Source organism: Carassius auratus, unplaced genomic scaffold (genome assembly GCF_003368295.1).
Source record: "Carassius auratus strain Wakin unplaced genomic scaffold, ASM336829v1 scaf_tig00016558, whole genome shotgun sequence".
NCBI lineage: Eukaryota > Metazoa > Chordata > Actinopteri > Cypriniformes > Cyprinidae > Carassius > Carassius auratus.
In genome coordinates this window covers 584-27,775 of record NW_020524691.1, presented here as the reverse complement: position 1 = coordinate 27,775, position 27,192 = coordinate 584, and the positions used below count along the sequence as shown (strand labels likewise).

At 36.8% G+C, this 27,192-nt stretch overlaps 1 protein-coding gene across 1 annotated transcript; it reads left to right on the top strand.

Moving 5' to 3' along the window:
* The first annotated feature begins 1,815 nt into the window (after positions 1–1,815).
* LOC113075255 (WSC domain-containing protein 2-like) lies at positions 1,816–25,305 on the top strand. Its single transcript, XM_026247918.1, has 2 exons — positions 1,816–2,394; positions 24,383–25,305. The coding sequence occupies exon 2, from the start codon at positions 24,835–24,837 to the stop codon at positions 25,303–25,305; it is 471 nt and encodes a 156-aa protein (XP_026103703.1). The 5' UTR covers positions 1,816–2,394; positions 24,383–24,834.
* Positions 25,306–27,192: the final 1,887 nt, after the last annotated feature.

Sequence of the window (27,192 nt, the reverse complement as noted above, 5' to 3'; positions counted from 1 at the left end):
ATCATTTTAAAATGACCTCAATTCTCAGAGATCCCCAAAGGGTTCACGCGAAGCTGTTCAAAAGATTCAGTTTCCTTAAAACCCCACCTTTCGGTAGCATACTATGTTCTGATTGGTCAACTGACATAGTTTTGATTGGTTGTTCGGCACACACCTCCACGGTAAACTATGAGTTAGCATCTGTTTGGGGTGATTAATTATGTCTTATTCCTCTCATCGCAAAGCAAACAGTAGAATAAAAAACTTGAACAGTCTCGTTGCTTTTTCTTCTGTGTGGGTGTATTCAAGCCGCACGCTTCAGTTTGAATCTGAATAGCGCGTTCAGCGCGGGGGCGTGGTCACATTGGATATGACGGGAGACATGAAAAACAGACATCGCGATGTTTTCATATGGATTACTTTATCACATAATATCTGTTTTCGGCAGCAGTTTTAAAGTAGACATGTCAAGCTTTCTATAGATATCTCCCTCATGTCTCTTGGTTGAGTATTCACGGAGTTACACTTCATTTTAATGACGTGTTTGTAAATGACGATCAGCACAAACAAAGGCTGCAGACAGCACACATACTGATAAGACGCTCGGGAGAAAACAAACACATAACTTCCTAATCATACTTCACGTTGTGATTCGGAGATGCTTGTTGGTCTAAATAAAGTTGGTAATGAACCCTCTTTTATGGCCAAACGCTTTGAAAATCCAGCCTTGTACTCACCGAGATTAGAAAAGCGGTCATCAGTGAAATGTTGTGAACACAACAAAAATGATTTGTTGTACTGCTCTGGTATTGTGGTGAAAATGAATTTCAGACATTGGTTCTTCTGATCTTCATTCTTTGGCAGTGAAAATAAAACAAACTTTCCTTTACAATTAAAAACACACTGTCTCCTAGACATGATGCTCTCACACCAACCAGAGCATCTGTGTGTGTGTGTGTGGGGGGGGGGGGGGGGGCAGGTCAGAGTTCCTTTCTCCCAAGACGGTAGGCGGAGATTATTATGCAAAGTGTTCCTAGTGACTTACATAGAGATGGGCAAAAGATTTGAAATCTATAATGACTCGTTTCAGCGATTCAGAGTCGACTCCTTACTTTAGAAGCCAATAACTTTATAAATCGTGTACTTTTTGGTTTAATTACTTTGCACATTGTTTACACTGATGGACAGCTACATCATACACTGTAATACAGGTAATTTTTGATTTCCCATCTGTGTGGCTCTTTAATGTAGCCTGTGCTCACTGTTGTACACGGAAAGTTTCACAAAGTTGGGAACAATTTAACTTGATCAACTTGATGTAGGCCTACCGTCAATGGCACTAACATGGTCTGTTTCCGATCAGCATTTGTAATTGTGCTTGGTCAAGGCAAGTTCATCCTTAAAGTAAGCCATAACGATTTATAGAACAAATTTTGCATGTCTGTCCATCCATATTAAACAACGCCTATGCCCTAAGTCGAGTGCTGCATGTATAGACTGAATCAGTCATACATGCAAAGTACAATGTCTTTAAATACTTTTAGCAAAGTTGCGAATAAATGAAGTTTGGCAAGCTCTTAAAAAACACACACATAAACTAAAATTCAGCACTGCTTCTTATCTTTGTCCATTCAATTAATCAAATTAGTTAATGTACTGTATTTTTGTATCAAACCAAAAAAAGATTGCCTTTCTGACTCCTAATGCTGGGCTACTGCCATGTGACAGAAGTGTTTTTGATTTCTTGCAACAGTGTTCTATAAAAGAGAGTGTACTGTTCGAGCAGTCGTGTTTATTCATATCATTTCTGTGAGTGTATTTAATAATATGTGTCGTGCTGTGTCTGTGTGAGAACTGTAGGCAGTGCTGTCGGGCTCTGCGGAGCGCGAGCTGACTCGCGGCTGATGCTGCTGTTGCTGTGAAGCGCAGGGATGCGAGGCACGCGCCGTATACGCAAAGAGAGAAGAGACAGACAGGTCTCCTGACAACGTTAAAAAAAACAGGACACCTCCTCTCTGACCTGATTCACCGCCTGTTTAGAAGAGGAGGCGAGTAGCTGGTACTATGTGGCCGCGTTGTGGGTGCGCGCTTGCGGCTCTGAGCGCGCGACGATGTAAAGAGGCAGCGCGCGCGGATTCTGCGGCAACTGTGATATGGAATAACTGGGACTGTGAAACTAAGCGGGGCATGAAAAACCACACTGACCACTGATCAAATAATCAACCAGACAATCATTTGAAGACGTAGGCTATTCATTGTGTGCGTCTCCAGGCGTTCCGTTCTTCGATCGATTTCCACAGTGGAAGAGACAGAGCATTTGAATGCGAATTCACACTCAAGGGGTGCTCACGGTGCAAGTGATTTCGTACTTTCTGCATTGCTCAGTTCAAGCTTCTAGAAAGCCCTTACAGTCAGGTAAGCCGTCAATATGTAAGTTTATCATGCCGTCAGACATTTTAGGGCCAAAGTGAATTGGAGCCACCCCCTGCAGAATTCATGTGTCAGCTATGTTGCCCCGTTAACTTATACTTCTGGGTTTTTAATAAATAAATAAAAATCGCAGTTCAACATAAACTCAAAAACTAGGCTACATATTTTAGGTGCAGTAAATGTCACAAGTTATTCGTTTTTAACCAGCTTTTGCTTCACTGGAGGAATTAAAACTATGCAAAATAATTATATACAAGAACTCAATATATATATATATAAATGTAAGATTATGTATGAGCATCATGGTGTCACATCAACTCTGCACCAACTTGGTATATCAACTGTTGAGGAGTTTTTGATTATGTACAAATGTTCCAAACAGGGTCCAAATTTAGATCTAGCATATTAGATTATTTAATTTTAATAATTTATATATGGCATAAGCTGGGTTAATTATGACCACATTCACACGCTATAAGCATATTCCTGAGCTTAAAGATATTTCACATTTGTTTGTATGTAAACTTAAGTTTCAAAACAAAACTAAACGTCCCTTGTTATTTTTCCTTTGAACTATCTCACAGTCTTCCCATAACTCAAATGCACTATTCTGATTATTTAAATGCATTTATTCAAAAGATGTAAGTCTTTGTTTCTGTAACAGTATCACTTTTGACAGCAGGTCTGTTTTGCATGATCTCCGGTGCACATGTTGAAGAAATTCCTTCATCCTCAGGGACTCTAAAGCTGTTGAATGTTCAGAAGAAGGAGTTGGACTCTTTGTGTCTCCTGACTGACTCTAATATTGGCTCTTGATATTCTCAAGAACCAGTTTTGCACATCAAACAGAACTTCCAAACTGAGAGAGTTCTCCACTACAAAAGCAAGTGGATCCTTGCAAATTTTACAAGCATCTATCGAATTTGATCTTTAAATACCACCGTCTTAATACATTTAGCCAAATTAACTTTTTATGGTTTTATATAGGAGGAAAACTCTAAACAAGAGACTTTGTGCATTATGTTCATATTCTGCTGTTCATTGATTCTGCGAGAACATTGATTTATCTTTACATTTTTCTGAAATGTTAGATGGTTCTCTCGTTTATCCTCTCTGGCTACCCTCAACTTCATCCTAGTGCCCTACAAATTCTAAAACGCATCTGTAATTTAACTCCTTCCGTTAATGCATAATTTCTGTTTCCATTTAGACAATTCTTTTAAAGAGAACATTTTCATGCTCTAAACAAGGGGCAGAGAAGTAATGAAGCTGACATGAACCTTCAAACAGCTTGGGGCGATTTTTGTTTGCATAAGAGGACAAACACGTCAGTGCCTTACATGAGCTTGTTCACTAGGCATTTCAATACTAATGCTGTTCTGGAATATTAGAATTTCCATAATGGATTAGTGGGTTTTTTTGTGTGTGTTTGTCATAGAGACAGTGCTGTGGGCTGTTATATTTTATTTGATCAATGGGGTATGAGATTAAAAATTAGGCTGTGTTCTGGGAGGTATGAAACTCCTCTGATCGAAGGCTGTGTTTCATGTGGCTTGTTATTGGACACAAAGTGCCAGATTTACAGATTCTTTAGGTTGTGTTTGATGTTTGCACATGTCATTTCAGTGACTAGAGCAGTGATGTACTTTAAGTCCTTCTGTCGTAAACTGGGTGCTCTATTTTCAAACATATTTATCAAAGAACCTGCACATTTTACAAGAATGTAAAACAATCAAAAATGATCACTATTTCTTTAAAATATTTCCGTATTTCATATTTAAATTGATCTTAAGAAGATTTGTCTATTATCTGCATTTCGTATTTTACCCTTTAGTTGGTACCATGGCAGATATTTTTCAGCTTAGTTGAGCCTCAGGTACACTCAATTAATCAAGGCCACTTAATTAATTTAAAGCAGTCAATTAAAATCTAATATGTATTTATAATTCAGACTTTGATCACTAGTTAGTATGTTAAATATGACACTGCAATGTTTTACTTTACATTGTGATCAGCTGCTATTGCTCTTAATGCAGATCTTTGCCTATATAGCACTGTTCAGAAGATTAATTATTCAGTTCCACTTTGATAAATCTGGCCTGAAAGTGTCAAATTTCTGCTGTTGCACAGTTAGGGAAGGAACTAAACTAGAGTTCAACAATCAACAATCAATCTACTTTTTCCTGGGGGTTATAATTGCTGAGTGCACATTGGATGTCACATTGACGTTTATCCATGTGTCTGCAGACAAATGTGGAACAGACGGGGCTAGATCATCATAATGTGATCTGGGACAAACAAGGATTCAAGGCCTATTTTTTATATTTTATTGTTTTTAAATGGGATTATTATTTACCATAATTTCATACTGTTGAACAGATTATAAATAATGGTATTTTATGTGAATGGTGTTTTACATGTCACATCTGAGCGTTCAATATGTTTTGTCTAAAACAATGATTGTAATCATCAGAAATAAATCTACAGGAATGATTAAGAGTTTTGGAGGCTGTTTACACCTGTATTTAGTTCTGGCCAATTGTAATTTTGTCGTCTGAGACTGATATTAATAGTAGGTATAGTATAAATAAGACTTCACGCCCATTTAGTTCCTAACAGAGTTTTCTTTCCAAAAGCAAATCTCTGGACAAAATTTGATCGATAATAAAAGCGAATATACAGTATCTTGTTTTTTTAACATTTGGTCCCCTGAGCTCTGTGATACTTCAAATGGTTCACATTGATTTATCCCTTATCCTTTTATTTCACTGTATTCATCGATCTACTCTTAATTTCTTGTTATCAAGAGTCCTGAATGTACTTTATGAGTTGAAGACTTAATGTCTGTTGCCAGCGTACAAATGTGCATGTCCTAAAGACGTTACATTGTAAGATTTTCTTGCTTGCAATACAGTCTATTCCAAAACTTAACTACCTCACAGCATTTTTGCTATTCAGTGATATAGTTTTATTATTTATTAAATATATTTACTGTTTAATTGACATTTCACTACTCTTGTAAAGATGCATTTTAGAATTGTTTTTATCCATGAAAGATATTGCCTTTAGATTTAGGTATCTTAGCCATCATAAATCAGTTGTCTACCCTTAGAAAAGGATTGTGCTCAGTATATGATGTTTTTGGAACAGAGCTTGAATTGTTGGCTGCATGTTTTACTACATAGATATTAACTTCAAATATTGTATTTCATGTATCTTCAAAGATTAAGGGAAGGGCAGTGCCATTTGTTAATCTTTTTTTATTATTATTTTTTTATCGGTCGTATGAAAGCTTCGTGCATAATATGTTTCTTTGATCATCCCTGTCCTCCGCTTGACCAATCGCTGACTCTCAGCATCAGTGCGAGATGAAATCATTCTGAACAAGATCAGACTAAGCTCTTTGTGTTGAACTTTCAGAGTTGCATTAAGAAATGTTTGCATTCAAGATGCCTGGGCTGTCGGAGGATGTGCAGTCATGCCAGCATAAGCATAAATCTGTTGTTAATGCTTGGCTCAGAAAATGGGTGTTAAGTGAAAAATTCAGTAGCTTTACCATTCGCTAAATGAAAGGCTGAAACTTTAAGCATGGATTGAGTTTTCTTGGTGTTTAGAAACTCCATAAAGTGTTATTTTTCCAATGTAAAATACTTCTTCCTACTCCAGCTTAATATGCAGAGACAATAAGCAAGCCATTTGTAGGCTGAATGCCTCAAGAAGTGTAAACACTGTGGCACTATCAAAACTACTTGTTTTGTTCAAGAATCCCAACTAGCCCAGCATAGCAATCGGCTTAACCAATGGTTGGGCTGTTGATTAGCCTGACCAATGTTAGGACAGAAGGAGTTTTTGAGAAACCTGTTTGAAAACAATCACTTTTTTGCAACAGATGCTAGTGATGTAAAATCACATTTTTCACCATAAACTATAGATTATATATCACCAAACATAAGACTTTTATGATAAAATTTCCTCTGTATTTCTCTTCTTCCATGGAGAAAGGATAATATATCAGTTACAAGGAAAGCCTGAACAATGGGGTTGACTGCAGAGCAGCCGTATACATCTCAGCTAGATTTTCAGATTAGTACCGGATTATCAGTAACACTGGGCTTTTTCAGTAAATAATACTCAAGTAATTGCTGTTTGGACAGGTGGTGGGATATGAGAGAACAGAGTAATAGTTCTTTGTTTTTTTTGTTGGCATCCTAAAAAATGTGTATGTTGGTTTCCTAAATGAATGCAGATTTGTAAAATTATAAAACTTCTTTAAAAATTATTGTATAATCGACAGTTGTCCTTTCCAACTAATTTCATACATACAGTAGATGTGCTTTTTTCATATATCTCATATTTCATACATTGGTCTCTACTCTCTAGCCACATATTAGAATAATTTCAGTTTAAATGAATATTTCTTTGGGAAGTGCATTGGGTCTTGATCACAAAAGTTGATTATTGAGGTATATTTTTTTGCAGTAATGATGGGCTGACTGTATGTTACAGCTCACATACAGTAATTTACATTTGCGTAATGCATAACTGTATAAGCGAATCAATCACTTGGCAATCTGGCCAGTTATTCTAAGGATTTGCATCTTAATTAGATTCTGTTTTAAAACACACAATTTCAAAGGTCTAGCCAGATGTTTCAAATCCCCAGTGGCTGGTAAATTAGAATTTCTATGTGCCCGTTGGAATTAACTACAGGGTGAAGTTTGGAGAGGTTTGTGTGTGTGTGTGTTCCTGTGAAGGTGTGAACAGGGAGTGTTTGAAAGCTGGCCTCCAGATGCTTTTGAGTCTTGTCAACCTTTCACAGTTCTAAGCTATGACTTTTTTTTTATTGCATGTGTAATGAACCATAGGTTAGTTGATTAATGACCATGTTAAAGCACTCTGTGGGGGACTGAAAATCTGTCCTTTTAAGGTTATAATGAAGGATGTATTTTCAAAGTGGTAGTGTAACCCATGTAACCAATACATATCTAGGGGTGGCCAGTATAACCAAAATATTGTTTTTAGTCCTTTTGTTTGAAACTAATGGTTTCACATCACAATAGTTATTAAAGGGACTTGCACAAGACAAAATAAGGTAAGTATATTGGTTCATAAAGTCCATAATATAATTAATAGGACCCTGTAAAGGGGTGGGCAGTGTGATCAAAACATTATTTTCAGGCATTTTATTTGAACGCAGTGGTATATATCACTATATAGTTAATACAGGGAATTATGAAAGACAAAACAAGCCAGTGTTGTGGTACATGAAGTTCAAAGTGGAATTAATGGGACCTTGGCCAGGCTAATTATAGGCTTTTTGACTTTATCACATATAACCAAGATAAAGAGGCTGGCTGCTGACAGCAACAGATTTGTAATGGTGCACTAATGGTGTCATGGCCATTATTCAAGGTCAATTTTATGGTCTGCTCTTCATGATTGAGACCTGACTAATGCAGACAGCTTCAACAGTCTTCTTTTGTCTAAAGGGGCCTTGAACACTTGGTAATGATCTGCAGTGGTCCATGTGGTTTAGCAAATGGATGAGAAAGGGTCATTTTTCCAGCAAAGAGTTTCAAGGACTAGAGGAAGGCAGTAGAGTACTTGTCTAAAAAGACAGCTATGGAGTAGCTTGCATGAAGCAACAACAACGAAAAAACTGTAGAAATTGTGTTTTGTGTGAGGAACTAGTAATTTATGTATTTTTTATTAGGGGTTCAAGCACGCAGTGCTGAAACCCTATTGTAATTGTAAGGATTTTTTTTATTATTATTATTTTTCTCCGCTAAAACTGATCGTGCAGACCAAACCGTAAGGCCTAGAGAGCTGAAACTTGGCCAGATTGTAGAGCTCCCCGAGGGGACATTCTGACAAAGTCTCACCCTAATCGGCCAAACGGGGGCGCTACAGTGCAAAAAACAAAAATTTTGGACATTTTTGGCCGTAAATCGTAAACCGTTACCCGTAAACTCAAAAACATGGCATTGTTGCAATCCTTGGGTTAGACCGAACAAAAGTGTATGGCGCCTTTTTGGGGTCTACGACGCACCGTTTTCTCGCAAAATCGAGCTATATCCGAAACCTACTTTTGCGAACTAGTCCTAGGATTTTCAACCAATCGGAATCAAACCACTGCAGAAATATCCACTGTCCACTCAATATCAAAAATTATCAAAAAAAAGTTGAAATTTCGATTCTTACGCGAAACAGTACGCCAAAAAGCGTCTAGGGTAACGTTAGCCAAATGCTATTTTGACTATAACTCTTGAACGGAATGAGATATCTTCACCAAACTCGGTATACAGATGTATGAGCTCAATCTTTGGTCAAATCAAAAAAATTGCGCATCTCTGCCACTTGGGGGCGCTATAAGATAGAAAAAACACATAAATTGCTATAACTAGGCAACCATTGGCTCGATCGACTTGAAAATTGGTATGCAGTGTCTTGGTCTGAAGGGGCACAAGTACATATGAGGACATTAGCATATCTCAAAAAACATGGCCGCCATTGGCCAAACAAATTTAAGCACCTATTTGAAAGGGTTAACGGATGTTGATCGGAACGAAACTCGCTGGGTACGTTCGACTCATGAACCTTAAGGTCTGTAAGAATTTTGAAAGAAATCGGCCACTAGTTGGCGCTAACAAGTTTTATGGTTCTGTAATCACGTGGTGTTTCACATATCAACACAATATGCATATCATTTGATAGATCTCCTCATCATGCACAACTTTGCCTCTAGAACCATTGCTGTCAATCAAATCGTTCAATTGTTATTCACAAATATGTTAAAAACCTACTTTTGCGAACTAGTCCTAGGTTTTTTGTCCGATCGGAACCAAACCACTGCAGTAATATTCTGTGGACTCTCTAGATCAATAATTATCAAAAAAATGTTGAATTTTGTCCTTTGGTTAGCTGTAAAGGGGTAATTTAGAAAAAGGGGTGTGGCCAAACATACCCCAAAGCCTATAAAACCTAAACGAAAACTCAAAACTTTATCAAAGTCGGTGAAATCATGTAACATGTGACTCTTAACAAGCATGCAAAGTTTCATGGAGATCGGACCATAGGTGGCGCTAAAACAGTAGAAAAGGTCTCAAAACACAAGATTTATATGGTAAATGGCCTCAAATTGGTTGTAAATGCTCATATATTCACTCAAAAACACTAGATCTTCATATAATTTGATAAATATTCTCATTCTGAACAACTTTGCCTCTGGGACCAACGTTGTCAATAAAGCTGTTAATTAAATATTCAAGATTATTTTAAAAAGTTACTTTGGCAAAGTATTCCAAGGCTTTAAGCTGAAAATCAATAAAACCACTGAAGTACAATTCTGTAGACTCTGAAGGTCAGTAATTATCAAAAACATGTTGAACAATTGCATTTGGACCACTATAAACCAGTGGTTTTATAATATGTTATTTTACATAGTGTACACAAAGGCCTATTAATACAAACAGAAAGCCCACAAATTATCAAAACTGTGTAAAATAATGCATAATTTAATTCTAAGCAAGCATGCAAAATTTAAGAGAGATTGGGCAAAAAATAACACTATACCAGTTATGTTTAAAAACACTGTTGTTTGAGTAAATACAATTTATAACCTCTAGATGGCAGCGGAAGACCACTAATGTGTTCATTCAGCTAAGTTAAACAGCACTGTTTTCATGAATTCAAGCTAAACATTAATAAATTAACTGTTATAACATTTTAAATCTCATTGAATTGATGTTTTCCATTTTGTTCATACAGATGTATCAGTTTTTCCAATTTTGCCACATTATGATTACAGTTTAATCTGAAAATGACATCTAAACTCTTAAAAAGAGAAGACTTGCAATAAGTTTATTGTCACCTATCACTTATTTCAGATACCTATATCTGCAACAAAATGTTTGTGCATATATATGTGTGTGTGTGTGTGCATATGCTTATAGAGTATTAATATATTAGTTTAATCATTGAATTTCAGTGTGTGTGTTTCTGTTAGCCTGTTCTCCATTTTGGATGTGTTTAACTGTCATCCATGCATCCAGGTTGGCTCAGACCACCTCAGATGCCTTAAATGCTTGAACCCCGTAAATGCTGCTTGCAGCTTTAATTTCAATTATTTTCATTAGATTATTGCACGACTCTAGAGTCTGTCCTTATCCACCATGAGGGAATCATGAATCATTGTGAATATATGCCATCTCACCCTCTTTTTCCAGTCTGTTTATTGAAGGGTAGACCAGTTACCCTGGACCAATGTGACCTGGGATAATGAAGAACTGATTGTGTGCAAAAAACAGGACCATGAGTAAGATGGCCCCTAAAATGGAGAGAGAAAGCGAATAATAGGGACTTAAAAGTGATCTTGAGCTAACATTCAGCATGTCAGTAGACTTGCAGAAAACACTAGTTACCCACTGGGAATGGTAGACCTGCGCTTGCTCGACGGTGAACTCTTTCGTTGGCTCAAAGGAGGGCTTTTGTAGGTATGTGTGAACCTGAGAGGGTGGCCATACTCAAGGCCACCAGACTTTGGGGTCCTGCCAGTGTTCACTCCCACTTTCAATCCAATCAGGATGTTGGATGCAGTTACCAGCCACAGTGAAGGCAATGTGATATCAGCTTGCACCGATGGAATGGAATAGAACAGAATGAAAATGAATGGACTTAAGTGGCTAGGAATGGCACTCTGTATAATGGAATGAAATAGAATAGTGTGGAACATATTACATGTAACAATAGAATGCTATGGAGGGAATAAAAGGAAATAAATGAGACCGGAAGGATGGTAAGATCCGCTTGCAATATAATGCGCTTAGCTCTCCCAATCCATGGAATTTAGCCGTATTGTGCTTAATTCCTAAAAAATCATTATTTTTCTGATCAGTGGGACTGAGTGGGAAAGATAAACAGACTGCTGCTGTCTTTTTTTCCATATGCTGTGTCTCTTTTATTAATGCGCTCATTATACAGCCTGTAATCATCTGCTAATGGAGCAGGATCAAATCCAAAACCATAACAACCAGGAACACTGAAAATAATCAACCATGTTAATGTTATTTAGACTGAGAGAAAGCATTATTGGGAGGTCGCTCTAAATGTGGACACTGGACAGCACAAAACACTTTATGAGCGAGCTGTAAAACGTGAACCGTTCATTGCATTTTTGGTTTATAAATGTTACAGTAATTTGCATACATAAGTAAGAATGCTTTGGCTTGTTTGCTGACCAAACATGAATTCTGCTTATGTGCACTATAGATTCACTCTTGTTATGAAATACTGTAAACAAGAGGTTGTAACTAAGGCCCTGTTTAGAGGACTTGTCTTATATCTCAGCCTCTCTAAAGATCTGTGATTTGTGTCATCTCACTCTTCAGGTTTGCTGAAACAAGGGCCCGGTCCATCGATTCATGCACATAGTTTAAAGGTTTGAATGCTTGCTTGACAAAGTCTGGTTTGAAATTATGAAAAAGTTTCAAAATCCTTGAAGTGTGAATGATTGTGGATAGAATATACATTTCATCATTTATTTAACTTTTGTGAACCAAGGTGGAAGAACGCTTAAATTCCTAGACCTAGAATGCATCAACTGTGTTAAATCTCTTTGACTTTGATTTCTCTACAATCTACTGAATTTCTGCTTCCTGTGGAGTGTGGCCAGTTCAATTCAAGATAATCTTATGAATTGAAAGGAAACTTATTCTTCAGTTCTGAATTTGGTTCAACCCTGACAACCCCACACTACTATTAACATTCTCTGACATCTGTCATTTTAATTGGTTTATTTTAAAAAGTCACGCAACCTCTCACACCAAAGTCAGGATATACCATTCAAATGTTTGGGGTCAAATATATTTTTTAAATGTTTTTAAAAGTCTCTTATGTTCACCAAGGATGGATTCATTTGGCCAAAATACACTGCAAAATGTAATATTGTAATATATCATTACAATATAATTTATATATATATTTTTCTATTTAAATATATTTTAAAATGTTATTTATTTCTGTCATGGCAAAGCTGAATTTTCAGCTGCCATTACCCCAGTCTTCAGTGCCACATGATCTTTCAGAAATGTTGATTTGGTGTACAAGAAATATTTCTTACTATCAATGTTGAAAACAGATGCACTGCTTCATATTTTGTGGAAATGACCATTCCTTAAAAAGTTCAAACTAAAGTTCAAAAGAACAGCATTTATTTTAAATCACTAAAAAACGTTTGTAACATTATAAATGCCACTATTACTTTTGATCAATTTAATGCATCCTTGCTGAATGGAAGTACTAATCTTACTGACCCCAAATATTTACACAGCATATGTTCACGTAGGTGGGCTTAGCCCCCAAAATCTTGGGCTTGCCATCATTCGTAAATATAAGCTACATTAAGATAGAAAATAAATACTAAACTGCACAGCTCATCCTGCAGTCGGGATTCGTTTCATCCTAAGTCACCATATACAAATAACAGTCAGTAGCACTCTGTTTAACAGCATTAACACAGTGTTGTATAAACAGGATTTTAGATTTACTCTATTGATACTACAAAAAATGTAAACCTCTTTGGTGGCAGGGTGTCTTTGGTCTAATAAGTCATTCTCAGCTTATACTTGTGTGAGGTATTTCTCATATCGCTGAAGAATGCATTTAAGTTGGACAAATCATCAAGCACTTTGCTCTTGCCAAAGAGAAGAGCTTAAACAATGCTGCCAGGCACATTAGGAATGTCAACAGCTATTCCTGCATGTCAGGAGGTCTGGCTTTTAGTGACGTAATGGGTACAAACCATTGTGATGTGCAATTATTCTCTCAACAAAGGATATGAATCTTACCATTTCACCACGTTTGAATAAACCTACTGAATAAACACAACTCAGGATAGAGAGAGACCACTTAAACAGTCAAAGTGACATCCTTCTGTGTCATGGAGCTCTGATCTGAGAACTTGAATTCACAGTGATGGTCAAGCTATTATTTATAATCAATAAAAAAAATCATTGTATTTTGCTCTAGCTTTGTATTATTTAATCTAAAAGTCACCTAAATTACCTGCTGAAGGATTCAAGTGGGAATATGTTCTAATCTTCTAAAAAAGACTCATATCCCAGTGAACATCTAGAGCTGTAGTGCATGTCACGGAGAAGCCTGTTAATAGTGTTGAAGGAGGGGATGTGTGAACTTCATTAGCCATGTGAGGTTTGCCTCTCCCATGGCTAATGTATTAATACATTTCCACAGCAGTATTTATTTATTTATTTTTCTATATGGCATTTTAGCAACAACAAGCCTTCTGCCACATCTCTCATAGGAACCCAGTCATTTCTTTCTCATGCATGCAGCTCTCTCCTTGTTCACCCCTCCCACGTGTTCTTCCGTTCTTCTCATAGTTCACCCTACATCTCCAATTTATCTTCCGCCCACTCTCTCACTCACTCACCACCAGCTCTGTCTTGTTCTCACCCTCCTTTGTGGTCTCTCTTTCTCCTGCACTCTCAGCTCATTTTTTATTCATATTCAGAATGGTTTCTGAAAAGAAGAATGGAAACTTCAGTGCTGCATGCAGCAAGGACATTTACACCGCATTCCTCACTGATGCTGACAGATGGATTTTTCTGTGCGTGTAAAGTCACATGTAGCCTCCCAGCACTGGTTGTTGTGGTTTTTCCCCTTTGCCTCTTCTTCAGTTGCATTAATGAGATATTTCTTAGAAATCTTAGCAAAGAAATGTATATCATCATTTACTTTCCTCTTTGCAACACAACAAAGTAGTTCATACCACTTGTGCGCTGTATTTAAATACTCCTATTATAAACTAGCTTTTTATTTAATCAGTCAAATGGTTTGCAAAAAGATGTGTTTGTTTGCCATTTCATTTGATTCATTCAAACAGTTCACTCATTCACTGAATCTCTGGTAGCTGTTTCTCACACCATAATAATAAAAGGATATTTTATAAGATGGAAAACAAAAAGAGCACTGGGGGTGAATATGTACCTAGTGTACAAAAGAAACAGAACTTGCAAAGATTTCTTTGTGTCCTTTGACAGCTTTAGTTTCTGTTAATTGTAGCTGCATTCATTACGAATTGTAGCTGCATTTATTATTCAATGAAAGAAAAAGTCATACAGGTTTGGAACATGAAAATGAGTGAATGATGACATGTGAACTATATTTTTAATGTTGAAAGACTCCGTGATAAAAACATTCATTTGTTTCTTGGTTTTCTCTCTCTCTCTGTAAGTCTCTCAGCTCTAGAAGGATTTGAGAGACACAGTGCTCTCCTGACACACATCAAGAGCCAAATTGTGTTTTTCCTGCTGTCTCACTGCCCTAATGAGACTAACCCAGTTCTAACTATAGAGCTTTAGCTGAAATAAAGCGTATTACACTTAAATGCTCACTCAGCAAGCAAGAACAAGGCACAGCTCACACTCTTCTCTTCTTCTCTTCTCTTCTCTTCTCTTCTCTTCTCTTCTCTTCTCTTCTCTTCTCTTCTCTTCTCTTCTCTTCTCTTCTCTTCTCTTCTCTTCTCTTGTCTTCATTATGAAATATATTATTTAATATAACGACCAATAGAAATTTTAAGATTTAGTATGAAACATGTAGTTGCATACTTAAAATAACCACTTCAGCAAATGGTATACAATTTCACTGTTTTGTAGAATTTGATGATGTATAGAAGAAAGAGCATATTATATGAGAAAATTCTCAGCTATCTTCATAATTTGCTGTTTATCAGGGTGGAGTCTGGTTTTCTCTCAACCTGTTAAGAGGAGTCAGTCTAGACTAAGAGGCTTTAGGAACAAAAGACAGACAGGATTATAGTGTCTCGCAGTCAGTTTACACTAGAGTTTAGATGTCATTTTCGACTTGTTTAGGATACAATACCATTCAGAGTGAAACCAATGGGAGTTTCCTAATAAACATGACCAAACAATCAGTGGACTGGTATGGAATGATTTAGGGCTTAGAACTTAAATGAATTTAACTTGATGGTTGTTCATTGAATTGTATTTGTTAAGCAGAAGACAAGCAAGATTACACTGGCAATATGCTGTGGGTTGATATGTTTCAAGACAGAAGGCTCTCGGCCGTCTTGGAGCCTGTGCAGGGTGGGTGTTTGACTAATGTTAGTCAGATAACAAAATCCTTCCTCTGGCCAGGCTTAAAAATAAAAATGATCACTGGCCTGTTGCCCCCCTCCCTCTCTGACTCAGATATGCAGAGGTCAGCGTGTGGCAGATTGAAGTAGATGGGCATGCTCGTGTGTTGTCCTTTGATTTTGGAATACTGCTTTGTCCCAAGGGTTTCAGATTTTAATATTCTTAGAATATGCGCTTTTAACCATGACAGAAATGAATACTTTAATTGATGTGAGTTATAAAGAAAGGGAAAACACCAGGGTCTGGAAACAACATCCAGGAAGCCACACTCCTCTCAGGAAGGATAAGTGAAGTGTTTTTCCGGCTTGGCGTTAGTGTGGAAAAACTGACTGTTCCTCTAAGTTAATTAATGACACTGTTGACCGAAGGTGACACAGGAAACACTGCCATAGTGAACTCTACTGTGAGTGTGTGCACAACTGTAACTGCTTAAATGGACTTATGTCTTATGTCTTGATATACATATTCAGTACATTGTTTTAGCTTGCATCAATCTCTGTCATAAAAACAATGTTTGTTCAAGAAGCTAAATGTGTTCTATGACTGATATGAATAGTAGTGATAAGTCTGATAAATAATAATAAATAAAAAAAAACAGGCCTCAGGGCAGTTGTTATAAAATCTTTAAGGCCAACCCATGCTTATGGGAGGCTTCATTGGATACAGTGAGTGTGGTTTAATGAGAACAACAGCAAAACATCCAATCAGTTCAATGGTCCAAACCACTGTGCTGCTCATTATCCTGATTGAAATAGCACAAGAGAGTTTCAGGTCAGTTATTTTTAAGATCCATCTAATGTTTGAGTGTGTAGCAATCATGCTATGGGTCAGATATTTCTAGATTTATTCACTAACTTTCATATCTGCAGTGATCCAAGATGATACCTATGAGATATTTATTCTATCAGATATAGTTTGCTAGGCTTTTTTATGCTATTTAAATTCATGATAGATTGACAAAGTTCACATTGCGTGACACATACATTATCACATTCTGTAAATAAACTATACCATTTTTGGGGGGTCAGTAAGATAAAAGAAAAAAAAACGTTTTTGAAAGACCCACCAAGACTTATCTGATCAATAATTCAACAGAAACAGAGGTTTTGTAATGTATTAATGATTATAACTGTTCTACTGTAGTATTTTTTCAAATGTAAGCTGACTCTTCAAGCAGCCATTTTTTTCTCAGTTTAAAAAAAAATCAGTGGGTCAGTTTTCTCCTGTTTGTAGACATTGCAAAACTATTTTGGTTAATCTGGTGTTCAAGCCCTAAATAGCTATGTGAATTCAAGAGAAAAGCCCAAATAAATAAATAATAAATAAATGATCTCTGTATCCTCTGAACAGTTCGATGTAGTTTACACACATTTGAATGCAAGATGCAGGACTTCACCATTGAGAGCTGGTGAGGAGAACTGAGGACTAACAAGCAAATGCACAGTTACTGCATAAATATAGAATATCATGGACGGACCAAATCAGGGCTATTGTACAGCATGTGAAGGGATTACTGTATTTTAAATCTTTTTTGTTAACTCCCCCTCTCTCTGTCCCTACGTCCTCCTGTTTCCCCAGATGAATAAAAACATGAGGATTAGGGGTAATGGACTATGTAATATTATAAAGATTACAATAAGGCACTACTCTCCAATCCCTCGGTTTTAGCTTCACTATTAAACCCAATGCTCTTATTGTGCTAGCCATAGAATCAGTGCAATCACTATTAGTTGATTTTAGACATTGATTGATGGAAATAGTTGCTCATTGTCAGCAAATGGAGAAAAAGTAACAATTAAACAAACAGTACAGAAGATCTTCTCTTGCCTTTGTGGTCTAATGCATTTTTTATATGTTTCACCTTATTTGTTTCAGTCGGTTTGTCTCATTACCTTCTAGATGGCTATTTTTGTGATATAGTGAGCTATAACAGATTTCCTGCCATGAATTTTTAATTGCCATGTTCATGATGTATTTTAATGTTACCTTTTTTTGTGTTTTGAGCTTTACAATTTAACAATTTTATCTGGAACAGATACTTTTTCACTAGTTTTGCACTAAATGACTTCTGAACTGTACTGGTGCACAGCATCAGTCTGTATACTGTATTGGGGGAAAATGTAATGTTTATCTAGTTATTTGTAGTCAGACATTGGTAAGTGCTCTGCTACCCCAGTTCTCCTCTCACCTGCTACACCCAGGAAAATGGCCTTAAGTGGCGTGTAAACCCTAGTAGCAGAATCAAATGGGGGAGAGGAAATCCCTGCGGATTCTCACTGAGAAATTGTTATCTGGCTGCCAGATCATTTGAGCAGGCACACACGTAATTAATTGCAGTTGGGCAAAGAGCCAGTAACTGGCACATGCTAAGAGATCAGACAGCCCTCTAATTAAAATGGCTGGCATGAAAAAGACAGGGTGAGGCTGGCTTTTTGTGCCTAAAATGGGCAATAGCCACAGAGAAGACATCCCGTCAAAAGATATGGGTGTACAGTAAATTGGGATATGAGGGGACAGATATTTTCCTAAAAGACTAGTTAATGATCCTTTCCAGTACCTTTCTGTGACATATTTTGCAGATGCTGCTTGCACCAAGAGATGCTGGAAAATGTTACTGGGTTGTGTTAAAGTGCCCCAATTATGGCATTTTTATGGTTCCTAATATTTTTTTGGGGGAGTCTCCTACAATAGGATTACATGCATGCAGGGTCAAAAAACTAAGGCTCCCCGGACTACAGATTTTTCTGGTCAATTAGTAGTCGTTTGTTTCAAGCATAAGTCATCTAATCGCACGTTTATTAATAAAACATTTAAATCAATTTAAAAAGCCTTTAATTGCCTTCATAGCCTAAGCACTCAAAAGCACATGCATAAAGCTTCCCACATCACACCGGCAACGATTATGAAAATATCAGGGAAAAACAGCAAGGAGACTGCATTAACATTTAAATAATACATTGATAAACTAGTTGTTTTTTTGTTTTCGATTTAAGAGATTAAGGACGTCGGCGACACTGACTTGTCATCACCGCAGTAGTGATGGGCGGCATGTATGCATATTTCATATGGATTATGCCTATACATAATCTGAGAATATTTGTTTACCATTTGAATTGGTTAATTTGAAAGTAGATATTTCACTCTCCATAGATATGTTTCTGTAAGGCAAATATACACAATTATGAGCTCAATTTCACATTCTTGTGATCGGCAACAGGTGTGTCACTCTGCCAACTCTGAGTGGCAGATGTAAGTGATAGTCAGAGTTTGACACATGCTGGTACTGTATATGACAGGATGTAGATTCTAATGTGAACATTATAACGATGTTTGTGGAATTCAACCTTTAATCCTGAAGTCAAAGCCATAACTGCTAACAGAGTGCAGAAACAAAGAAAACATAAAAAGGCAGAGTGAGAGCAAGGCCGAGAGAAAGCCCCCTGTGGTTCTGGGGTCATGGCACTTTAATAGGGAAATGCTGATGCTGTCATTTTTAACACACTACATGAGGTCCCTTCTGAACTGTTGGCAGGAATTGGGGAATGTCTGTTTTTTTTCTCAGCTAAAGTCAGTTTCATCTGCTGTGAATAATTTTAACCTCTACTACAACAAAAACCTAAAAGCTAGGTTCTGTTAGGCAGAAAAAATAGCTTCTGTAGTCTGTTATGATGATTAGTTGATAATTTTATGACTTTTAGTTGTTTATTTTCACTGCAATTTCCTATTGTCATATGAAGGTTTGTTGGAGAAAAAAAAATAAATGAGATTATATTTTGTGATCATTTCTAGATTTTCTAGTGAATCCCCCAGTCAATCTAGAAAGATAAAGGTGGTTGTTAGAACATTGATAAGACCTTTTTTGATTGTGAACTTATTGGTCCAAGTCAAAGAAGCTCAACAATAAGACTTTTTTCACCTGTTTTATCATTCACAGGTGAAAACTGTAACCAGGCTCAATGCAAAATATTTTTGGTCAGGCCAGGCTGGGCCAGTGGTTAAATTTTTGCTTGCCCTTTTACTTTGCTCTATTTGCCGACATTTTCATTGACCCTATCACAAATATATATTTTTTAGTTTTCAGTTACATGCATGGATCCAATATAATAATACACATCCGATTTCTTGCTCAACTCTTTGTGTTCTTTTAAGACATAACCTATTTTCGAGGATACTCATCAAGAGTGGCATTTTATCTTAATTTTTGTATGTATTTGTTCATTTAATCAAAAGATGATACGAAAGAGAATTCCATTTGTGGCTTGCCCACTGTCTGAGTCACACTCTGTACTGAATTGTACAGATTTTTATTACTTAGTTGAGTTCTCTCATGTCTTCATGCCCTTGAATGGTTTAAAATTGCTTGAATGTTGAATGTTTTAATTGGCAAGGCTTAAAACACATGCAAATGCTAAACTCGTAAAAACGCAGCAGTGTCTTGATCGGGCCAGTGACAAATTCGTCAACTGTCCCAAGCTTCTTTCATTCTGGCCCCGGGCCACCGGGCAGTTCTTACTGTATGTTGAGTCCTGCTGTAAGGCTGGTCTGAGTGGTGATCAGCACATGTGTCCATTCAAGCCAATGTAAGCCTGATAAACTTCAATTTAAAATAGCCAATTAAAGGAAGATCGCATTGCAAACCAAAATAAGGGTCCATTTATTACCTCCGCCCACTTGTAACAACAAAGAATCACATCTCTTGGGAACTTTTTTGATCGGAATGCTTTACAGAATCATAATTGTGGCCAAACCAAAGTCACATGTGGAGAAAATTACTTACATCATTTATGATGGGAAACATTTGCTGAAACTGTCACATTGTTGTTGCTTTATTATAAAAATTTTGTTTCACTCAAGAAAGTGTTTTTTTGTTTACTGTGAATGTTTGTCTTTGTGATTTGGAAGTGGATTTACTTTTACACAAAATGGGCTATGGTTTATTTGTTTCTGATACTGAATATTTTGACAATTCAGCATGTGAAAACAATCCTAAAAATGCAAGTCCTCATCGTGTGAACCAATTGGGTGGAGAGTGTGAAAAGACGTCCATGGACTTTCCCCACCTGACCTCATAGCCTGTAACTTCAATTACTCAATCAGATGAGGAAACAAGGCAGTTCTGAGGTTACACTGCAATATAGCCAGTGCTTGAATCCAGAAAGTAAAGGAATTTAAACAACACACTGGTCTGAAATTTTCCCTTTGTTTAAAATCAGTGTTTTATCAGAGTAACTACAGATAATGACTGACCTGTGTCAGTACTGTAGTTCAACAGTAGTTCAAACCATAGTTGTTTTTTTTTGTTTTTGTTTTTTGCAGCAGCAGACTACTAGATTTGTCATTGCTCTCTTACATCACATTGTTTGCAAATTCCAGGCAGAAAGATTTGCGTCTGTAGTCTTTTATGATTTTTTTTTTTAATGACTTTATTTTTGTTGTTTATTTCCACTGCAATTTCAATATATTTAGAAAGTTCAGCATTTGAAAACAAACCTTAAATTACGAGTTCTCAACTTGTGCACCGCTTGGGTGGAAAGTGTAAAAAGATGTCCATGGAATTTCCCCACACCTGACCTCAGAGCCAACGGTTTGTGACAGTGTGGGTGGTCCCACAGGAGCGGTGGTATTTTTTATTTACAACGCAGGAATGGTCTGTAATGGCACTGTAGTTCTCTGTATGCTGATGCTCGGTGGCTTGGTTAGCAGTAAGTCAGGGTGTATTTAAGGGTGTCCTTTCCCTTAACTCAAAGAAATCAAGATTAATTCTGACATGGTTTGCCCAAGATTCTCCCTTAAGTGAACATTGCCAGTCATATTTGGTGTCAATGTGGAAAAAATATCCATCAGACCTGTCTAATTATAGTACAGGTCAAACCACTTTTTTCCATTTCAGTATCCTGCTTCACTGAGAATGTCCTTTAAATTATTAAAGAAGTGTGCAGAGTTCTGTAATATAAATTATTAAATATGAACATGTTCCATTAATGTCTGACAGTTATACAATTAACTATTTTTACAGTATATTTTTTAATTATAATTTACAGTAAACCCTATCTTTTTGTGAAGTATAAAGGTGTGATTGACAATTTTTAAAAATAAAATAAATGTAACTTCAATTACATTCATATATTTTTTATTGTGACATTTTGAAGCCATTGTACTTTATATCATGAATCTTGATGCTTTCAGTTTGTTGATCTAGTTTTTGTAGATCTATTATTTTTATTATTATTATTATTATTTGTGTCTATTTAAAATGATCTTTCACACCATATGTGTCCAAGCAGTCTATGAGTTTTATCACAGAGAACACATTTGCACACACAAACACATTCACAAGCCCTTTGACAGGCCTGGGTCTACAGCGTTAAAAACATGTGCCTAAAGCAAATAATAATAAAAAATAGTATAAAGTGACTACACTAAGTGAAATCCTTGACACCCTGGTGTGCAACATGAATTTAAATAAGTTTTCCCTCTCTCCTCCTCCACTTCTTCCCTCTCTGTAGGAACTGAGCTATATCTGCTCTGAATGAAGTCTGTGTGCTGCTGGTTTACAATGTTGTCACGATAACATCAGCCTGACTCCGCTCTGACTGCAGCAGGTGGGAGCCCAGGGGTCAGGTAATGGTGACATTGGGTCATTGTATACCCAAATACACGCACACACACACACACACACACACACACACACACACACACACACACTCACATGTACGCTCACATTAAGTCTATAGTAAGATGTTAGCTATGGAAAATTCCGTTACCCTCTGAAGGAGGCTGATTATGACTCCATGTTTAAACACTCTGCCTGAATGTTTTTGCCCACTGTGGACACTGGGGTCTTTGAGAGAACAGGAGTGGACTACTTCCATCATGTCTAGCTTTACAGAAAAATCTGTTTTAATTATAATTTTGTTGAGTGTAAATATCTAAACATCCCTAAACCTAACTTTACTCAAAGCAAAATTTTGTGAGATTATAAAACTTTAAAAATATGTTGTTTGCTGACAACATGTTTTAAATTAAATTTAATATTGTTATTTATATTTTTAAACACAAACCTTACTTTTTTTAATTAACATTTAATTTATGCTCCAATTGACCGTTCGCAGGGGTTTGATTGACAGGTGATCTGACCAATCGTAATGCCAACAAACAAATCAGACTAATAGAGTTGAACTTGTCCTCTTTGCTCCATGATGTATTTTTCACTGTGTGATGATATATGGCTTGTTGTACATAGCAAAAGTAAATATCGGTGGTAGGTCTTTGTGAAGGGTCAACTGGATTTGAAAAATAAACTTGTATTCAAGATCTGTTCTCTAACGCAATATATATATCTAATGCAGTTTTGTTTCTAAAGTACATTCTTTTTACTCAAAATAGATCTTTTACAAAATTCACAAATGTACACATTAAATGCTGTTTCTGGTTTTGTATGATATGTTTACGAATTTTATGTTGCACTAATAATCACAATTTGGGCTTATAATAAACTTTGAACCTTAATCCCCATTTTCCACAAGTTGGTAGGACCCTTTAGGGTCTTCATGAACGGTCTGCAACATACTTTGGTTAAAATTCCTTAGTGGTCGAGTAAAACAACACCCTTTTTATCTTGTCAAAACAGCTCTGTACACAGCAACTCATTTTGGTGCATGTCTCTTTAAATGCTAATGAGCTCTACTCATCCCTGCCCCTCTCTTCCGTGGAAGAGGAAAAGCGATTTGCAAATAATGATATAAAATATAAAGTTTAAGACTTACATCTGGAGTGCAGCTGGATCACGAACGAAGCAAAACTTGCCTTGAATCATCTCTCAGAAAGCAGTCAGGAGTGAAATGATTTGTGCAGACATAAATGCATTCCCTTAAAAAGAACACTGTGTCTTCAGTGGTTCAGATGTTAGGAGTAAATGAGGACTGCTATGTTCATTACATCCAACAACAAAACACCTCAATCACTTAGGGAGACGTTCATGTCTACATCTTCTCCTGCGTCGAAACAATGTGTCTATCAACGGCCGCGGGGGGGGCTGTGACTAGTTCCCCCATCTCATATAAATTGTTATTTTTAATAATGTTTAGATGTTTAAAAGGTTTTAACTGTGTGTGAAAAAGACTTCAAGGTATATTCTCTGAATATGAGTCTAAATATGCAGTTTTTTTTCCTAAAGTTAATGATTCTTGTTTTAAAAATGTTTAGATATTTTTACTGGAAAATGAGACAAAAGTACTAATTTAGAAAATAATTTTTGCTGTGGTTATAAAATCGTTTCATTTTTGCTATGCTAAGAATTAATATTGTGACAATATCATTATGACAGATTTATTTCAATTTCCTCTGCCGCGAAACACTGGTCGTTTCAATCTTTGAAGCAAATTAATGAGATTTTGGCACTGTGTATCTCTGAGTGATGTAATGTTGAAGTAATGATTGTTGTGAGAAAATCAAAAGAAGAACAAATCCATTTGAAATGAACTGAAAATAACTATGTTAATGTCCTAAAGATGTTCAGTGAATCACAAGATGGGTTTTTTAATTATAAATAGGAGTCTTGTCTTTTGGAGATATCTGTGAAAAGACAAAAGTCCTCAAGCTGAACAACATTTGGACTGAAAATGTGATCATGCTCTTTATCTTTTAGTGTAGCTGTTGCATAAATTGGTACAGTCTCTTTTCTTGTTATTGAATTTGAACCCTCTATACTTACTCACTTTCAAATGAAGTATTCTTTTGCACAGAGACCTCATCGGTATTTACTCCTCGTTCAGTATCTGTCATTTTGTGTTTTTCAGTCTGTGAGTGAGGCCTGAGTCAGGAGTGAATCAGCACTGCTTTTGATTGACGGACAGCTTGGTGGGAAACAAGGCCTCAGGAGAGCGAGAGTCAGATAACAGTAGTGAAAGCATCGCCACGGCAATATCATCTTTCAGTCTTCACTGCCACTCGTCTTTCACAACATGGCCTCTGCAGTAGCACCATTCTCCTCTGTCACTATCTCTTTGGGGATGTAGAAAGACACAGGATACACAGACACATTCCTGCATGCTGCTACAGAGGAAAGCTTGGGAAGTGTCTTCAGACTTTAAGGTCCCTAACAGATGGACAAACTGTACTGTCATCATTACAACTACTGTTACCTGGTATGGGAATCGTTTTAATGTTTCAAAGGGACTCGTAGGACAATAGAAGTTATAGGAAGGTGCTGTCTCTGATTTTATATGTTCCTGTGTAACATCGAAGGCCAATGCGTGTGGCTCGAGAGCCCATCATGGCCAAACCGCTGCTGAAGATCCATCGCTATTTCCGGCGTAAACCGGTACGCTTTTTCTCTTTTATCCTCCTCTACCTCACTGCTGGCAGTCTTGTTTTCCTCCACTCCGGATTCTCCAGCAACACTTCCACCACTGGAGCTTCTGGAAGCGGCCGTGACCCACTTATATCTGAAGGTGGGGCCAGCACAGGTGGTGGGAGCTCTACCGCTGAGGGTCTCGGGCTCCTAAGAAGGGTATTTAAGGAGACACGGAGAGCCCCCCGGAGATTTAGACCCCCGTGGAGGAAGGAAAATGGGGCACAGCATGTACCGGAGTGGGCCGGAAGAGGAGTCGAACATACTAGCAGCTGGAGCCATGGAGCCAAAGGAAAAACCACCAAGGAGATGGATAACGGGAGAGGTAGGAACAGTTCCATTACCATTTCACCGGGATTTAACATCTGACAATCTGACCAGTTATAGTCATATAGAAAATATTTTTTTTTAAATAAAAACAAAAAAACATTAAAACAAGATACATTCATTTGAGAAGGAAAATTAAATTTCAGTATTTGTTTTAGAGAAATCTATTAAATGTATTAAGGTTTATGCTAAAGTCAGTAATAGAAATTTACATTTTATTGTTTTAAACATTCACCTCAAAAATTCACTCAGCCATTTTGCTGGTGAAGCTAGTTGACAACAACAGTAATGACCAAGCTGGTTGAAGGTGGTCTGTGCAGTTAAGTGTTTAAAACAGTGTTTGTTTTAGCAACTTTTAGCAAATACTCAGTATAGTTTACAGGGAAAACTGGTTATCCTGGAGAGGTTCCATATATGCTATATATGTTTAATATGAAGGGCACTGCGAGCAGCATGAGGAGTAAGTGCATACAGTATACATCGATAGATCACTTCACAGGAAGTGGAAGGTTAAATTTACCTGATAGTCACTGCATATATAAAACATGGATTTATAACATCCTAATTGGTATATATAGGTATATATATGGTATATAATTGGTATCATCATCATAATAAAACATAATCTGTGCTGCAGGGTTTAAGAATGAGCTCTTTTTTACCAGATGAAGTGCACAGGGTGTTGTGAGTATACAGTAAACACTGTGTGTCCTGTGAAGCACAATGAACAATTGTTTAGATGAGCTGACTGAGCCTTTGAGATCAGAAGAGAATGATTCAGCATGTCAGTGGTCAGTTGTCGCAGACAGTCATCATGGTATTAAGGCCGTAGTTGAAGCTCAGTGGAGTATAGCAAAGCACCTGTGTCTTTAAAGCTTTAAGCTGGAGGAATGAAGTGCCCTTTTGGTGACTGTTTAAGTAAATAATGAATGTGTGTGTGTTTTTTTTTCTTCTAATGATTGTAGAGTAGCACATTTGAGAGCTGTTGTTAGTTCATAGCCTTAAGTTGATGTTTCATAGCTCCTAAATATCTTGTTGATGAGCAGTAGTCACAAAAATAGTCTTAAAATAAAGAAATGTACAATATAAATTTTTGTTTAATTAACAAAATAATCAGTATAGAAACAAATAACCTAGATGCTTTTAATAAAACCTCATTTGAATGATCAAAGTGATTGAATGTATGGGTTAGTTATGGGTAAGTCTTTTGGAGCTGGAAAAAATATGACTTTCTCAAATTTCTCAGAATGTTCCTGTACATAAACATAAAGTCAGTTCATTAATATTTGAAATAAAAGCTTCTGCTATGAGGGTAATCCAATTAAATATGCATGACTGTTGACCTGTACCATATTTGGTCCTCTATAAAAGCATGTTTGGGGTGTTGGTGAAGGTCTTGATGTACAAAGCAGAAATGAAATGTTTTTCATGTGCAGTTATTTTTTAGGTGCAAGTTACAAAGTGAACTTTGAGGGGCCCTGCAAAATTAAATCATTTTTCTCTGTGAAAGATGGACTGAATCTACAAGTCTAATAGTGCTAACTCACTATTGTTCACACAGAGACCCACAAAAAGCAAAAGAAAGCCAATTAGTGGATTTCCTAAGTCTCAGGTCATTGCCTTTATCCATAGTGAAGTTTAAGAGGCTTGAACAGATGGTTCTCAAGTGTAACCCTCAGGGCCTCTAATAAAAACTGCACCCTTCACTTTCAACAGTCAGATGTGGTTTGACTTTAGCAATCTAATTCTGATAAAGAGGAAGCCACTTTGTAATAATTGTGAAGATTGTATATTCAAGGAAGTCAAGGACAGGAACATGATCTCAGATACCCAACATCCTTGTCTGTTCTCTACAATATCTACAATATCAATAGCAGCAGACAGCCTGACAGTACAGAGGTGGAAATGCATGAAAGTTGCTCTCTAATT

Excerpts from the sequence above, each read along its gene's own strand:
- LOC113075255 (XM_026247918.1), top strand. The coding sequence starts at position 24,835 with ATGCGTGTGGCTCGAGAGCCCATCATGGCCAAACCGCTGCTGAAGATC.